Source organism: Erigeron canadensis, chromosome 1, assembly GCF_010389155.1.
Source record: "Erigeron canadensis isolate Cc75 chromosome 1, C_canadensis_v1, whole genome shotgun sequence".
Lineage (NCBI taxonomy): Eukaryota > Viridiplantae > Streptophyta > Magnoliopsida > Asterales > Asteraceae > Erigeron > Erigeron canadensis.
Window position 1 is genome coordinate 44,391,269 of NC_057761.1, and position 17,562 is coordinate 44,408,830.

The window sequence follows — 17,562 nt, forward strand, 5'->3', positions numbered from 1 at the left end:
TCATTTTTCTGCTCCATTTTATTAATTTAAATTTTCCCTATCAATTTCATTTTTCTGCTCCATTTTATTAATTTAAATTTTCCCTATCAAATACGTTGGTGTTTGGAAAAATGGCCATCCAAAATTGTTCTTCTTGATTGTTTCTAAATTATTTTTGGGCATCCGAAATTGTACATAGTCTCTAACCCGAAACCCATTAACCATTGGAATTGGTTCAAACCCGTTAAGAAACATGTTTAGAAAAAAAAAATTTAAAAGATAAAAAACACAAAGAGACTGTAATCTCCCCAAAAAAAACAAAAACAAAAAAACCCAACAAACAATGGGTTCTTGTAGTTGCAGGCAACCAATAATATCACATCTTCTTCCTAACCCCTCCACCAAAACCCTAATCACTAACATCAAGAAAAACCCATTCATCGTTATAGTCTCTTCATCATTATCTAAACCCCAATTCACAGTTAAAAGAAGGCAATTACTGTTGCTTTCTATCCCATTTTCACTTCAGTTTAGTAGTTCAGGTGTTGCGGGTGCCTCTGTTTTCGACCCGCTTACGGATGCCGAGAAAGCGGCGAGTACGGAGGTCACCCGTAGAGTCGCTGAAGCTGTTGAACTTCTTGAAAAAGGAAGAGAATTTCAGGCTCAGGGTGATTATGTCCAAGCTCTTCAATACTTCACTCAGGTATACATATATATATATTGCATACTCATATATATTCTTTTATATATCTATATATATATTTTCATTACTGTTATACCCAACTGTTAGAACTTAGAAAGGTAACATTTTTTTGTGCTTTAGTCATCTTTAGATATGGATATATGTATTGATATGGGTCAGATATATTGTATGATATGTCAAGTACCCAAATCTTGAAATGTTGATAATGGGTCGAATAGGAAATGAAAATGTGGATTTAGTTTAATCGACAATAGGTCTAATCGTGCTTGACATTGATTTTTATAAACTTTAAGGCATTTGACAAAATCGGATGCCCAAGGATTAAAAAGTTTTTAACTTGTTAGAAAAACATATATCAGAATCAACAATCATAACTTTCAAGATATGAATTGTTGTATCTGTTTGGATATATTATATTGTGTTTTTATATTATGACATAAAGGCATAACCTCAGCTCACACTCCCATCTGTACAAGAAAGTTGAGTGCACAACTTACTTGATGACATATGAAAAGAATGTCTATTTTAATAAAGTAATCTATTTTACACCTTCTTTTAGATGAAAGATAGATCGTCTTAGTTTTGAGAATCATGTCTTCGTTATGATTGTGACACTTCCTTTTTCCACATTAGAATTAACAATTTGCTCACTATCATATCATCACAACAAGTAGTTAAAGGGTGCACAAGATACCTTCATATGTATTTCTTGAAGTGTAGATTCTTAACAAGTAGTTGAACATTTTCCTAAAACATGTACTAAGACATTGTTAAATTTTATAATGTCAGGTTGTTAGAGAATACAAAGACTTTGCTCTTTCAGAGTATGCAAGAGTTGGTAGAGCGTTAGCTTTGTATGAGGTTGGGGACAAAAATGAAGCAATAGCAGAAATGGAGGATGTTTCAATTTCCTTAAAAGGCAGTCCAGGTAATCTATGAAACTTGTGTTTGCTGTTTTTCTTTTTAGTTTTGTTTCACTCATTCAGTTAATAACTTGCTCACAGAATCACCTATGAGCCCTTCTAAGCATTCGAATATGATAAGAGGGCACAAAATGGGCATGTTAAGCGTGCGTAGCACGTTAAAATGGGTAATCTTCAGTACGGGTCAAATTGGGAGGGGAGGGTTGCTTTGACCAGACACTTTTTTTTTTCTTTTCAGTACAGAAGGTAATTATGATGATAGTTATGTTTGTTTATCAACATGATTAATGAGGGTTTGTGCATTTGCCTACAGTTTGGGTACATTTAGACCATGTGACATGATTTGAATGTTAGGAACAGAAAAATAATCCACGACTGTAACTAGGGATTTTATTAGCTCAGTACAACTCCAAGAATTACAAGTACAATGACCAAAATATATATACATAACAGATTAGGGTTTAAAACTTGGTGAACAAGAAAACCTAAAAAAGGCTATTGAAACACTAAAAATGACCCTAAGGCCAAAACAGACCCAAAGCCCTTCAAACCCAACAATTTTCCACTTGAAGGCCTTGCGAAAAACAAGTCACTAGCAAGTATACAACAATTCTAATCTTCAGCAAACACTAATCCCAAAACACACGGAACATAAGTATAGGTGCAACTCAACGAACAAAACTTCCAACCATAGTACACTTAGTTGCAGTGGATCCCCACTCATTAAACAGAGGACCTCGCTGGGCCTTGGCGGTCTTTACAAACCTTAGTTTCACATCCTTATTCCAATCTGACTCCTACAAAATAGATTCAGTATTTCTCAGAGGAACTCGAGTCTTTCAAACCCAACGTAGAATTCTAGATTGTGTCGAGTAACTCCCATTGTCACAAAACTCCCGTACATGTTCAGACTTCCGAACTAACTCAAGCCGATTACCTAGAGTCCCATATTTCTTTGTTGTCGACTGAACTCGTTTAACTACCGAATAGGCGAGCCCAATTTTGGCGTTCGACTCAAAAGGGGTTATCACTTCCCCATACGGAACAAGAACAAGATACAATGATCTTCTCTTGAAACCCTTAGCAATAAATCGATGTTTTCTTAGCATAGTTAATTTTTCTTCACCAAATTTCGCATCAAAACCTTGATCATCCAATTGCCCAACAGAGAATAAAACTTGTTTGTTGTTTCAACTTTCAATTTACGGAACGACCTTCACGTTAAGTAAATTCCTGGTAATATCGAAATAAGTATCCAAGTCAACATTACCCATGTCAGTCTCACTAAGAACCTTACTATTTCCAAGCCTAACCTTACCAAAATTGCCTATTCTAACATTCCGCATGCAATCAACACTGTGGGTGGCATGAACTGACACTAGAATCCATGACCCAAGATTCCACACTCCTAAGTACCAATGCATCACCATCATCTTCAGAATCAGAAACACTTTTAGAAGTAGAATTCAAACCTTGATTAGAGTTCTTCTTATGGGGACACAAACTCCTATAATGCCTTGTATCGTTGCAATTCCAACAACGCACGCTCGGCCGAGCTCTAGACGAACTCCTACCACGACCCTTGCCACCATTCATGCTATTCCCCTATTTACCAACATGCAACATCTCAGAAGAAGATCCCGATTGAGTACCTCTCCGGCGGACGTCTTCACCCAACACCAAATCCCGAAGCTTTTCAAATGTTATCCCGTCTGTTCTTACCAAGTTAGCAACAGCTCTCACTGTCCTGGACCAACTATCAGTCAATAAAGATAGCAATAGTACAACCTTAGTCTCATCATCAAACTCCATCTTAACAGAAGACAATCTGGACAAGATAGAGTTCAATTTGTTAATGTGCTCGGTCACTGAGCTCCCTTCCTTCGTTCTCATGGTAAACAACTCTCTCATCAGGAATACCTTGTTAGCCGCAAAAAGTTTCTCATACATATTTGACTTAGCAGGATACGGTTTCTCATACATATCTAACAACGCTGACATCATACCACTTGCAGTGGTTTCATACATGATGTTGTAAGCCACATTTCTCGTCAAACTCAATTTAATAACCCCTCTGGCTTTCTTATCCTTTGTATCCCATAGAGCATCCTGTTGTTTATCCATCTTCTCCGGTTTTTTACCAAGAACCATGTCCAGATCCCTTTGACCAAGTAATGCTTCAATCTACGTCTTCCACCAACTAAAATCCAAACCGTCAAACTTTTTAATCACAAATTTCTTGTCTTCAGCCATAATGACAAACGAAGAAATAAACAACCAAAGTTACCAGGCTTCAACTTAGTTGATTAACACCCGTCAACGAGAATCAGACAAGATTAAAACCAATAACAACAACCAAACACTCTTCCAATCAATTAATCAACACCAAAAACCCCAAAAAATTCAGAAACCCTAATAAAAAAGTAATCAATACACCGGAACAGAGCAACTCAATCGGGTTTATTTGAACAGATTTCAGATCCAAGCAGGTTCCACTTGGTGGCAGCGGTTGGCAGCGGCAGCGGCTAAAGCAGCTTCAACAGGCGGCTGGTGGTGGTGAGACAGTGGCGGTTGAAGGCTGCAACAAGGCTGATTGAATCAGGAATTCAGCAGCGAACAGCAGGTGTAGGCGACGGCTGTTCAGTAACAATTCAGCAGCGAACAAGGGCCGTGAAACCCTAAATGCGATGGCTGTAGGCGGCAGCAGGTGTCGGCTGATGACTGAGAGAAAATCAGCGAACAAAGTGGCAAGACTGCCCCTTAAGCGCGAATCAAACAGCATGTACCACAGCTTGAACAGATCTGAACAGCAGCCCTGGCTGTTTGACAGCTGTAAGAAATAAATTAGAGCCACGAACAGAGCTAGAACCGAATTAAACTAACCTAGCCTGGCTCTGATTGCCTCTTATTAGGAACAATCGGGTTGCACAGATGAAGCAAAAACAGAAAAATAAAATATTGAACTAATCCAATGCAGCTCAGTACAAGTCCAAAAAATTACAATTACAATGACCAGAATATATAGATAACAGATTAGGGTTTAAAAACCGACCCTAAGGCCAAAACAGGCCCAAAGGCCTTCAAACCCAACATTGATTATAGTTACAATCTAAAAGTTTAGCTATCTGAAGCATTAGCGATAAAATCCAACCTTAATTGATCCAGATATCTGTGAATGGGTCCATATTGCCACCTATGATGAACAATAGTTTTGGCATCGATTGAGGAACTCAAATGTAGACCTTTAAATTCATCACTTAATTTAGGAGGCTTCTTCTGAGATAAAATTAAGAAAAGGAGGTAGAGCAAATATTGACAGCATTGGAAACAATGAAGTAAGATTTACTTTGTATAAGAGAACTACAGGCCTATAGGGTTCACATAGTTGGCTTTGGTTTATCCATTTTTGGCCATATGTAGGTTGCAGTATTTCGTTGCTTCACGTACATGTACATGTATATATGCATTTTGCATAAATAGATCCATGTGTATTCTGTGGGTATTAATGTTACGCTTATGCATGTGTGTTCTTTTTTTATGCAGAAGTGCATGCAGCTCTAGCGGCAGCGTTATATTCCGATAAGCATGCATCGGTGCTTGCTGAAAACCAGTTCGCTATAGCAACTCTTCTCGATCCAAAATACACGGATCTTGGATATGTAAAAGATACAAAGCATTGGCCTCCAAGTTTGGTTCGGTCTTTGCAAGATTTTTTCACTCTTTCTTAAGGTGATCCGCACGGTACAAAAATCCAACAGTTATCTTCTTAGTGTTGTACATTTACTTACTCTTTTCTTGAAGCAAATGAGGTTACTCGTAAGCAGATATATATTTATTTGATACAAGAACATGAAGCCTAGAATAATATACATGTATACTTTATACTACCTATTTTTCTGCAATATATTAAAGTCCTTGAATCCCATTCTTTAAATTAATTATTAACAATGACCTGTTTTGTTTTGTTACCCAACCCAGCCGACCTTCCCATTTTACCAATACTGTATCACTGCTAAAAGCCTAAAACTGTTACCTACATTTTATCTTGGATAACCCCTTGAAAGAGTTAAATCGGCTCTATGACTACGAGGCTAGAGTAATAAATGTCCTAGTAAGGCATACGATGAGTTTCTTTGGTAGGAAAAACTCCGGGGGACAATAATACCATAATTGCCTTGAAATTAGCAAAGTTGCCAGTTAAGCTGCATTGTGGAGTACTTAAAAACTATCTAGGATATCATATTGAAAAAAGGTGCGACTTAACCTTTACATTATTCTAATAATGTATCGAAAGAAAAAGTTATTCTGCAGTTTTGCATAGAAATTGCTGTAAGTAGTTGATCTGTAATGCAATCAGCTCTTAGTTAGTAGATCATAGTAAACTTTAGGCTTCTTGTATTCTGCCTTGCACAAGGCCTGCAAAAACCATTTCAGTTTGGTGTTAACGTTTTAATGCATAATCATCATATTTCCAAAATGAAGAGTATGTCGACTAACCTCCATTGCGTAAGCAATCTGGATCAACAATGCTTCAGACCAAGGCTTCCCAATAAATTGAATGCCAATGGGCAATCCAAGTTTGTCATATCCGATCTACCAAGAACATTTAGAAGTCATCTTAGACTAAGAAAGTATGTTTCCAAGACCCTCAAAACAACTGAATAACTAGAGATGGCATTTTTGATACATTATTTTAGGAAGGTACAAGTCAAATGAGCGGAACATATCAAACGGATAAAGTCGCCCATAGTGTATTTTTAATGCATTAAATCTCCATATTCGTTTTTTCCCTCCATAGATGAATTGTTATTGAAATAATATTATTCTTATAATCTTATTTGAACACTAATTGGTTATATTTTTCCAATATTTTTTGGGACAAAGGTTGCTTAATAAAACCTGACTCTCTGACTCATGCCAAACAGTTTCGTTCTGACCCAAACCTGTATGGACCCCGTTGCGGTGTTACCCAACATGCGGAATCCACCCCCTCTACGAATAACTGTTTAGACTTAGTAAAGCATACCGGAACAGTCACAGCCGGCAACCCCAAAAAGTTTCCACTTATAGAATATCGTACAAGTGCAGCTGAAAGAAAGAACAGTTGAAGTCAAAAACCAAGATATACGATGATAATGAAATATAACTTCATACCTCCATTTATGTAGTCCAATTCACCGGTTTCTTGAGCATCATCTTTTATTTCGTATGCTGTCACACTGGCAAGAAGAAAGAAGTCAATTTGTGATGTTAAGCATGCAATACTAATGCTTCTTAAAGTCAGCTTGATGAATTTCATCATCTTTATAAGATGTGGTTTATCGCTTCTGGTGCATAGAGTTTGGACCTTTGTATATGGACCAGAAGTAGATAGAATCTAGATAGAATGATTATACCCGACTGTAGGTGTGACGATGACATCTGCCATTGTGAATATCCTTTCATGAATCTTCATTTGACGGTTCCTGCAAGGCAAAGGTACCAGGGTTTATTTTGCGAGGTTTAATATTACATGTGATTTCAACCCATTTAGTTATGATTATAAATGAGTTGATTTGGGCTGTGTTTTATCTCAAACGGGTCAAACTGAAAGTTCAGCTAAAGAGGGAACGAGTCAAATGGATTGAACAGATTGAAAATTTCCCAAAGTCATTAAATTCAGCTCAAACCCTTATTGACCTACCGGCCAGCCTGCCGAACTTGCCACTTCTAGTTTTTAGAGTTAGATGGTAGGAAAATAGTTTTCTTTGGTTTTCTCACTGAATATGATTAAAAAGTAATTGCTTTAGTGATAATATATGGGATGAAATGCAAGTGACAGACTCTGTACAGAGCCTTTCATCACCAAGATGCCAACCTTTCCAAAACCGAGGAACTTTGTTGTACCTAGATCACCCTTTGTCTATTATGTGAAACTGTGAAAATAGAACGCTTGATCAATTCATGGGCTATACCTTATCCGTTGCGCATTCAAGTAATCCCTACTGTTGAAAGCTCCATATACAGATAGTGCTACTCTTACATCTGACCCTGATTCTGACTTGTTACTGTTTAAATTTTCCTTCAAAAGTTCAGCAACAGGTATTTTATATTCTATAATTGTATATATAAGCAGTTCTTGACGTGCTTGAGGTACGTACATATTTTCCAAATAATGACCAAGAGAAGTTGAACATTCTGCTCCAATAGTTACATAATGTGCCAGCCGCATCACCTCTATATCTGGTATAGTCACTTCCACAGTCTTGTAGAAATAGGACAAAAGAAGAGATTCTCAATTTAGTATGACCTTTTTTGTATGTCAAAGGATGATGTTTTGTGAAGAGTCAATCTATGTACCTGCCATCCGTAGCATGTATGAAGATTATCCAGAGCACTTAAACAGGAGATTCTTATGTCATCACTGCAGTCGTTAAACCACTGGTATATAAAGAGCAGAAGTTCTTATGTTAGCATTAGAATATAGTTTAAGCAAAAGAATATAGTTAACAGAGTGGTGGTGAGAACCTCTTTGGATTTAGCAAGCGTGATACTAGACATCTGACTATAAGGCTTTAGAATTGGCAGATACAGTTTAGGCTGCTGAATTTAACAAGGAAAAATAACTCCAAATTTAGGTTGTCAAGGAATAGAATTTTTTCTGGAGAGAGTATGGAGAGAGTAGTGTAGAATAGATACCATAGTAGGTTGATGTGTTTCAGCATTTCCACTCATTGCAGCATAACTAACAGAAAAATGATAGAACTTTGAGTAAATCACACAGATCGAACAAACAATTAGTTAGGGTTTGAAATTTTCAATATTGGTTCAAAATGTAAATCCTAGACTCAGTTCAAAATTTGAGCCTCTAATTGCAAACCAATCAATATGAAAGAATGGATATAAATGATTTAGTTATAGATATAATTATAGATGATTTAGTTAACGATATAATTGCAGATTTAAATTTGAAAAAAAAAAGATCAGATGATAAATAAGAAAACAGGAAAAAGATGATTTAGGTTGAAATGGCCTCAGACTTGATTTGAATTTAATTTTGGCGTTGGGTTTGATTTCAACTTAGCTTAAAATTTTAAATTAGTATTAATGATTTTATTGTATTAAATATTTATTTATTGAAAGTAAAGTACACAGATGGTTGCTATGAAAATTAAAAAGACCATAATACCCTCACGTGCAATGCATGTGAGAGACTTAATGGACCCTAGATAACCTCCTTGTGTTTTACTACAGAGGTGATTTACTACAATGAAGCCATTTGCAAATAGTAGAACCAACAAGGTGATATATTACAGAACTTTCAATGGAATGACTTTAAATTTTTGGCTTAACGGGAGAGTAGATAGTAGAGGTTACATTTTTGACCCATTTGAATATGTATAGGTTGATCTGGTTAAGTATTAAGAGTCAAATGGGTAAAAAACAAGCGCTAAAGAGTAATGTGTTACTATTTTAAAGTGTAGCTTATTATTTTATTACTATGATTTGCTTATGATTTTGTTACTATGATTTTCTTATGATTTCATCACTATGATTACGCGAACAAACTAATTATATACCATAATTTTGGGCAAACACTGTCAAACCAATCCAACCTGACCCATTTTGACCGATTACCCACCATGTCCATTTTGCCACCTACAATAAGTTATGAATAGTGATGCTTACGTGATCATAGAATCCTCAACTGTGCCGGCTAGTACCCCAACCATTCCAACTGTCCAGTTCAAAGGAATAACCCTGGAAAAGAAAGGATTAACACCTAAGATCATCAGTTAGATATACTATATATTGTATGGTACAGGGAGGTTTGTTCAAATTATAGTACTGACCCAGAGTGTGGTATGCGGCCAAAGGATGGCTTTAATCCAACAATACCACAAAGAGCAGCAGGCATTCTCACAGATCCTAAACAATCAGATCCCTGTTACTTTGGTATCTATCTGGTCCACATATTCTCGTGTGGTAAATACTGATAGGTGGTAGAGATGGCAAAATGGGAGGTTTAGTATTCGAAACAGTCGTGGGTTAGGCTGTAAAAACCACAAACACTTCTAGTGGCCACTTTTTTACTTTTTCTTATTAACAATCAAGGTGTAAGTTATGAACTTATGGTTACGAATCAATTCTGTTACAATTTTAATACCCAAGTACAAAAATTAAGTGATATACCAGACCATATTCATATGAATTATCTTTGGCTACTTTCAACCTATCTGAGATAGAACATATCCACATCTAGGTCGCAACAATATTGGCTGTTAATAAATGTGTAAGTTCTAAACATCTACATACCTCCCCCGTCAACACCAAGGGCTACTGGGCATAGCCCTGCACATACAGAAGCAGCAGATCCGCTAGATGAACCACCAGAGATTCGTTTGGGGTCATATGGATTTCGCGATGTCCTGCAATGGTGAAGATAAAAAAATAGTTGTTTTTATGAATACCCAAGGTGTACAAAGGGAAGCAAGATCTTTTACCCATAATGTGGGTTTATTCCACTGGTTCCTGCACCAAGTTCATGCATATTTGTTTTCCCTATAAGTATGGCGCCACATGACCTTAGGCGCTTTACACAACAAGCATCTTCGTTACAAGCTCTTACCTTATGCAACCACCTAGTGCCTCCTGCAACAAACGATTGTGTTGTGTAGAACCTTAAATATCACAAAAGTAATAATAGAGGTAGCAAAACATTGGGCGGGACAGGTAATTGGATGATAGATGTCGGGTTGGAAGTTTGCTGAATTTTGTGCAGGATGCCAGATATTCTTTAATGATTAGTTTGTGCGATATATAATTATAATAAGAGTACTAGCGCAATAATAATCACTTTTTGTTTTGAAAGTACAACTGTAATCATAGAAAGGATTTTTGTGGGCGGGCATTCAAACCGTTTGGCTCATTGACATCATGACATGTTTCCTCTTTAATAACTTTTTTTTTTTAATTTAACGCATTAGCCCTAAACCATAAATCCTTGATCCATTCATAACTTTATGGTTCGGAATTGTCACCTATTCCTAGAAAGCTGATAGTTGTAACTTGTATTACCCGTGGTTGGATATGGCATACAGTCTATTTCGTCCTTGATAGCAATTGGAACTCCGTCTAGAACTGAAATTGGTTCTCCTGTATATATGAAAGTGATAATGATTTGGCAGGTAACTTTTCATTTACTTCTCTCTTTTGAGTGTTTTCTGATAAAGAATAAGCTAGAATCTCCAAGTATTAAAAGCAGGAATGTTTGTATGATGCCATTGTTTACCTCTCTCGTACCGAAGAGTTGACTCAGTAGCTTGCTTTAGAATATGATTAGATTCATAGTTAATGAAGAATGACATACCCATCCCTGGAGCTGAAGATTGCAAGATCGCAGATACTAAACGCTCTGAAACCTTTTATTATGAAGAATTAACAAGTTGAGAAAACCAAAATCGCTCAGGTGTACAACTAGAGATGGTAAAATGGGCGGGTTGGGTAATAGGTCTTTTGTACTGGTTGGATTGGGTTGATTTAAAACACTTTTTGTTCTGGATGTGATTACAAAGTTATATTGTTTCTTTATAAATATAGTTTTTCCATAATAATTTAGGGGGCTTATGCATTTCAATTCTCAAATACACTTTGGTCGACTTTCGCCCCCTACGACCTGTTTTTCAGCTAAATATTTAACATCATTTTACCATATTGACCCGTTTGAGATAAAGCATAACTCGAATTGACTCATTCATGAGTAAATGGGTCGAAATTGCCACCAAGTAAAACTTTTAATCTCAAGAAACGTCAACATACCATGAGAGGAGTTATCTCTCGTGATGTATATGCTTTTGAATAATCCATTATCGTGTAGCGACGGAAACTGTTATCTGATATTGAATCTTTGAGTGTCGTTTTTGAAGATTCTAAACAGTCTTTGGCCTCTTGAACTTGTTCTGCTGGTGATAAATTAGAGTCCAGGCATTTTGAATTTTCATCTTGTTTAACATCTGCAATAATGAATATATTTCATTTTTATGTTAATTATTTAGTTACTTCATCTGTGCCTTTAGTGTAGGATTAACTTTAAAGGTAAAAAAAGTTTCTTTACTTAAAGTTGTTTTGCTTGTAAGTAAAATACTGTACGGTTTGTAGCTATAGGTGAATGGTGATAATGTAATGGAACAATCCCAAACTCAAAGGTTGAAAAGATTAATCAAGATCTTTTATCTGATGACACGAACCACGAATCTGACCTTCATAAGGATGTAAAGGAACATATAGAGGTAAATCTTCCAAAACTGCAAATGAAACAAGCTGCAAAAAACCGTAATCCAAAATTTAGATGGATAGTGACTATCAAGTAATGTTATTATATTCTTTCTATCTTCTGATGAAAAAGTATGTATAACTGACAAAAGGCTCAAGGATTGACGTACAATCACCTGAATATTTGTTAATAGGTAGTTGTACCAATTCATATTTTCATGTGTATGCTCAGTTTTGTTGAATCAAGTGACTTAATTAATAAAGTGACCGATGGATAAATAATGTTTGTATAGATTAAGTTAATGTAGTTATTTTTTGTTTATTAAATAAAAAAAAAAACAAACACATTTGGTAATTAAATATTTTTGATTAAATCGTGACATCTTTTTATAAAGACGGTAAAGAAACACCACTAAGTCATTATGTCATTATGTCGTCTTCTTTCGCCTGTAATTATATTGTTTATCTTGTGATATAAATTTGTCTGTATTTATCTCCGTACTAAAAAAATGAAAATAACCGTTTCGGCAAAGGCTTATTGGTAACCATATATTGTTTTGATTATTCGAGAAGAGTAATGTGGTATTTAAAATAGGGATTATAACTATGATCAAATGTTTATATAAAGTAAATATAAAGTAAAAATCTTGTATAATGTCTATGTCATGTAATGAACTTTTAAATCCCGATTATTAAATATATCTGACCAATCAAAAACTTACACGTGACAACTTATATGGTTGCTACATATATCCAGTATATTTAATAACCAAAATTTGAAAGTTCATTATCTTTACGTAATATAGACATTTTGTTATAGTTAGTTTAATATACAAGTAATAGTTCCTTTAAAATATGTCCATTTTTTAGGTAAAAGGTAGGTATATAAAATATGCCAAATGTTTTTTTTTTCAAAACAACACATTTGGTCTCAGCGGCATGCCTTAGTTTCTGAGGAAACCTATGATAGGAAAACCCATGTCTCCATTTCTGTGAGTATTTTGCTCACATCGGGATTTGAACCTAAGACTTCCCAGTCTCAAATTCCATCATATAACAATTCATCGATGATTGGTAAAAATATGTCAAATGTTGCTCATATGGGTGAGCAAAAACCGAACCGGAAAACCAAAAACCGAAAAAATCCGACAAAACTGAACCGAAAAAACCGAAAACCGAACGAAATCCATTAGTTTGGTTTTGGTTTTCTAAAAACCGAACGGATCGGTTCGAGTTTCGGTTTCATATGCCAAAAAACCGATCAAAAACCGAACTGAACCGAATCAATTATATATTAATTATTTAATATTTATATCATATTACATTTATATTTATTACTTATAATTTGTAAATATGTTAATATATTTAAACTTTTTGTCTTTTTAGTATACAAATCTATATAAATTGTATGTTTTAGATGAAAACGTACAAAAAAATCAATTCGTTTTATAAAAGTTATATCAATTTTAACACCTAAAAAATATAATTAGTCGATAAAAAACATCTTTATATTTTAATTTCTATATCATAATTTTTTTTGTTAACAACTGAAAATTAAATTTATAACATAATAAACAAAAAAGTTAAAAAAAAAATTATAATAAAAACCGAACAAAAACCGAAACCGATCCAAACCGAACTAAAAAACCGACAAACTGAACCGAACAAAAACCGAATCCAATGGATTGGGTTTTCTAAAAACCGAATGGATCAACCGAACCAAACCAATCCATATTCACCCCTACTATTTGCTCATATGAAATTTAGATATACAATACTTTCTATAATAATGTTAGATGTGTTTTGTATTGTTACAAGTGAACTCTTTTAGATATTCAAAAAAATAATACTCGAATATTATATATTATCCATATTTCAAATCATTAAGAGCATCAACTATCGTTGCTGGATGCTAGATGTTATATTAGCGTGAAATATTTTTTCTCAAATTAGTGTTAACCATTTTATCTTCACCAGAAGACAACAACATCCGTATTTAACAAAATGTGTATGTGATGATAAGAGAAGCAAGACTTGACACCGGACTATACAAAATGTGTATGTGATGACAACAACATCCGTATTTAACAACAGTTATGCCGGACCTTATTCATCTATCATTTTTTTTTTCTTTTTTCTTTTTAAGTTTACAATACAATACTTTTTGGAAATAATGTTTAAAGTTGTTATATATACAGAATCATAACTGTTGTAAATATGATAAGAGGTTTGTTACTCTTGATACAAAACTCACAAGTATGGGAAATGATATATTGACCTAAAAATTTGTATATATTTTTGATGATGACAATGCATGACAAGATTTAAAATGTGAACCTCATAATAATTAAACATAAATAATGATAGAAACAAGGGGTTGATGATGTTACGTGCAACAAAAATATGGATCCAAAATGTACATTTTATTCTTGTCGATGTCATATGCTGTTTTGTTGGTCTTTACGAAATGATATTGAAATCTTGTTTTCTTTCATTTGTTAATTAGTTCGTTTTATCTAATGTTAACTTCTTATAAAAATAATTTAGTTTAACTAGCTATAGGATATCTGAATAAGGATTTGTGTAAATCCTCCTAGTGTTTTTTGTTTCATACGAGCTATATTGTTTGAACTCTACTTTCTATGATCTTAACATTTATCTATGTAAATAAAATAGTTGATCTTGAAGCTGTCATATACGAGAGGATATGGTAATGCCAAACATAGAATAGTCATGTTTCTTTTTTTAGTCATTAAGTGCTGAATGTATTAAGTTGCTGAATATATTAAGAATGTCTGTATGTATTAAGTAAAATATAACTAATTGACGGTTATTTTTGTTTATTAAGTCAAAAAAAAAAAAATTTGACTGAATGATTAAGTTCTTAACTATTTTGACAATTGGTATATTTTTGTTGATGTGTCGGCAAAAGTTATGCATACAACACTGTTCTACAAATTGTAAGAGTCTAAGTACATCAAATAGTGACGAAGACAGTTTAAAAGTTGAATAAACATTATAAAAATATTTTGTTGCCCGGAACGGAAAAAAAAATATCATATTATAATTTAAAGTACATATAAAATATTATTAGCTAATTATAACTTAAATTTTATATAAAATATGGATTTATTAAAAACTACTTCATACAAGACATAGGAGCCTAGTCATTTAAAGATATTACAGGGACAAATAAGTGATAGATATCTTTCTAGTATTTTTACATTAACCTTGACAGCCCCCTGAAAAAACTCATATCTTATACAAACTTATAAAAACATGCAAATTATTATGGTAGTAGTTTTGAATGTAAATTACATTTTCCAAATATAGAAAGAATACGATATAATTGGGAAAATGGGCCAAGAAATACGTGTTTGAGACCGGCTCATATGATGTCATGAGACTTGTTTTGTGAAAGCAGTGGGCTTTGATTGAACGCACTAATGAGTCATGACTCAATAAGATGCGTCAACATCTGTTTGGTACAAAAATACGATATATACATCCATTCAATTTATTGTATTTTTGTTTAACAATAGAGATGTATCTAAACCTTTGGGAATTTGGCTTTGTGGATGCCAACCACGTTGTTTTGGCATCAAAAATTGACATAACAAAAAAAATTGGCATAACAAGAATGGCATTATTGTATACAAGATATAGAAAAATGACATTTCTTCTTAAGCTACCTTCTTAATTTACATTACATTAGCTGAAATGTTTAGTGTCCGATTAAGTGATAACCGAATGTTATAAGCAATTTATTCAATTCTCCATTAGAATCAACTTAATTAGAAGAAGTTAATTTTATCAATAATCATATATATAAAATTTTAAAAAATTGCATCATTAGGGAAACTAATGAAACTGTTTTTACTTTTCGTTTACATCCAAGTATCCAACAACCAGAAACGTAATTAAGTAGGTTAAGCTATATATTAATTACTCGATTAATTAGCCAGCCCACTACTTTGAAGAAAGGGAAATGCTAGGCTGTATTTAACATGCATAAAAAACACTTGTACCTTTCATATTAAAAGTCCACCCCTGATTTTCATGGTAAATGTACAAATAATTTATGCATCTTGTATTTAGCAAACCCCCTTGAAGAAAATACGCATTTTCTTCATAAATGTTACGAGTACATTTTAATTAATCACAAAATGTAGAGATTAAAAGAATAAAACGAAATAGTCAATAATGAGCTCCAGTCTAGTAAGATGAAAGGTGGGAGATTTTAGTTCTCTATAGGTCCGGAGTTAATATCTAGACATTAACGTTTAATTACTAACTTGAATAAGTAACAGTTCTTTTTTTGAATAAAAAAATAATTAACAGTTGCCAATAAAAAAAAAGAAAGAAAAAGAGTCAAAACTTGAATTCATACCTTTTGAATTCGATTGTTCTTTTTGAGGAAATACAACAAGGCATCACCAATGATCTTCAACTCCAAAAACCAAACAAATATTTTTGCAAGAGTTCCAGCCATACGAGGAGCTATGTATATATAATACAATTACATACATACATACATATAACCTCATTAACTAAATCGTTATGTACGTACATTATTATATTATATACTTTAAGTTATATAAAAGAATTTCGTGAGTATATAACATAGAAATTGAAAGAAAAGAAAATTAAGATATGGTGTATTATCGATAACTAACCTTTGACGTCGGCATGGAGGTAGACTTCTTTGCTGTGAGGGCCAAGATCGATATCGTCCACGGGCTTGTAAACAACACCTTTGTCCTTTAGAAGCCCCATATATTAATTTTTGTACGTTAATTTTAAGAGGGAGCTAGCGGGGAGATTTTGTTGAAATAATATATACCCGTGACGAAAAAGAAGAAAGAAGAAGAAGAACTGAAGAATATCGACTTTGTAAGTTTGATGTTTGAAGTAGCCGGTGTATTTATAGTCGGAGTATAGGACATGGGTATATATTTGTACGTACGTGTGCATTTTAGGTATAATATTATTTCTCTTTTATATAATACGAGACAAAGTATCCGCGCATTGCGGCGATGAGATGGTGGGGGTGATAATAGATAATAGGAGGTGATAGGTTATAGAGTGTGATAGCCAAATGCCTTAGCCGTCTGGGCTCCGCCCTCGAATTTAAAAATTCGTCGAAAGTATATCGAATGACATCTCTAATGAAAGAACATGAAATTTTAAGAACACCCATATAAATTTTTATAATTTATTGATGTATAGTTATTAAAATAAAAGATTTTAAATGAATTATAAGAATACATACGAGTGTATGTATTAATATAAGTTTGTATGCTTTTATGTATAATAAAAATATAATACAACTTGATCGGGTCTTACCCATTAAAAAGTACGAGTATTAGATTATGGTTCATATATAATAAAATAAAAATATGAAATAAACAACTCTTATATAAAGGTCGTGCTCGGTTAGGAAGATATATGTATCAGCATTCATCGATTTATTTTTGCCGAAAAAGAACCCAACACAAAGTGGACGATAAAGCTTGCCTGTAAAATCATCCAAACTGTATATAAATTATTACATTTTGCACAGACACTATTCCAGTTGTAACATTATGAATGAAATCGGTTTTCGACCCATTTAAAAAAACCATTTTTGCTGATCGAACTCCATTTACAAGAGTAATCTACTTAGAGATATATTCAAGAAAAAAAGAAGCCGATTTTACAATTAAC

General features: G+C 33.8%; 2 protein-coding genes across 3 annotated transcripts; one reads left to right on the forward strand and one right to left on the reverse strand.

Moving 5' to 3' along the window:
- The first annotated feature begins 269 nt into the window (after window positions 1-269).
- Window positions 270-5,539, forward strand: LOC122585738. Its single transcript, XM_043757862.1, has 3 exons — window positions 270-682; window positions 1,472-1,610; window positions 5,149-5,539. Exons 1-3 carry the CDS (start codon window positions 323-325, stop codon window positions 5,331-5,333), a joined length of 684 nt encoding a protein of 227 aa, XP_043613797.1. The 5' UTR covers window positions 270-322; the 3' UTR covers window positions 5,334-5,539.
- Window positions 5,540-5,820: 281 nt separating this feature from the next.
- Window positions 5,821-16,696, reverse strand: LOC122585739 (fatty acid amide hydrolase-like). 2 transcript variants are annotated; one of them, XM_043757864.1, is made up of 20 exons: window positions 16,533-16,696; window positions 16,247-16,356; window positions 11,844-11,904; window positions 11,404-11,597; window positions 10,877-11,006; window positions 10,663-10,740; window positions 10,089-10,236; window positions 9,901-10,013; window positions 9,438-9,513; window positions 9,274-9,345; window positions 8,284-8,329; window positions 8,113-8,184; window positions 7,945-8,025; window positions 7,746-7,849; window positions 7,560-7,652; window positions 7,002-7,070; window positions 6,760-6,824; window positions 6,632-6,693; window positions 6,103-6,198; window positions 5,821-6,021 (listed from the first exon to the last, which is right to left on the reverse strand). In XM_043757864.1, the coding sequence occupies exons 1-20, from the start codon at window positions 16,630-16,632 to the stop codon at window positions 5,959-5,961; spliced, it is 1,833 nt and encodes a 610-aa protein (XP_043613799.1). In that variant the 5' UTR covers window positions 16,633-16,696; the 3' UTR covers window positions 5,821-5,958. The 2 variants fall into 2 exon arrangements, with proteins under 2 accessions (XP_043613799.1, XP_043613798.1); XM_043757863.1 differs by having other exon boundaries at window positions 8,113-8,187.
- Window positions 16,697-17,562: the final 866 nt, after the last annotated feature.

Excerpts from the sequence above, each read along its gene's own strand:
- LOC122585738 (XM_043757862.1), top strand. The coding sequence starts at position 323 with ATGGGTTCTTGTAGTTGCAGGCAACCAATAATATCACATCTTCTTCCT. Across the intron at positions 683-1,471 it reads CTCTTCAATACTTCACTCAG|GTTGTTAGAGAATACAAAGA; the intron begins GTATACATATAT and ends TTATAATGTCAG. Across the intron at positions 1,611-5,148 it reads TTCCTTAAAAGGCAGTCCAG|AAGTGCATGCAGCTCTAGCG; the intron begins GTAATCTATGAA and ends TTTTTTATGCAG.
- LOC122585739 (XM_043757863.1), bottom strand. The coding sequence starts at position 16,632 with ATGGGGCTTCTAAAGGACAAAGGTGTTGTTTACAAGCCCGTGGACGAT. Across the intron at positions 16,357-16,532 it reads CCTCCATGCCGACGTCAAAG|CTCCTCGTATGGCTGGAACT; the intron begins GTTAGTTATCGA and ends ATATATACATAG. Across the intron at positions 8,026-8,112 it reads CGCTTGCTAAATCCAAAGAG|TGGTTTAACGACTGCAGTGA; the intron begins GTTCTCACCACC and ends TTTATATACCAG.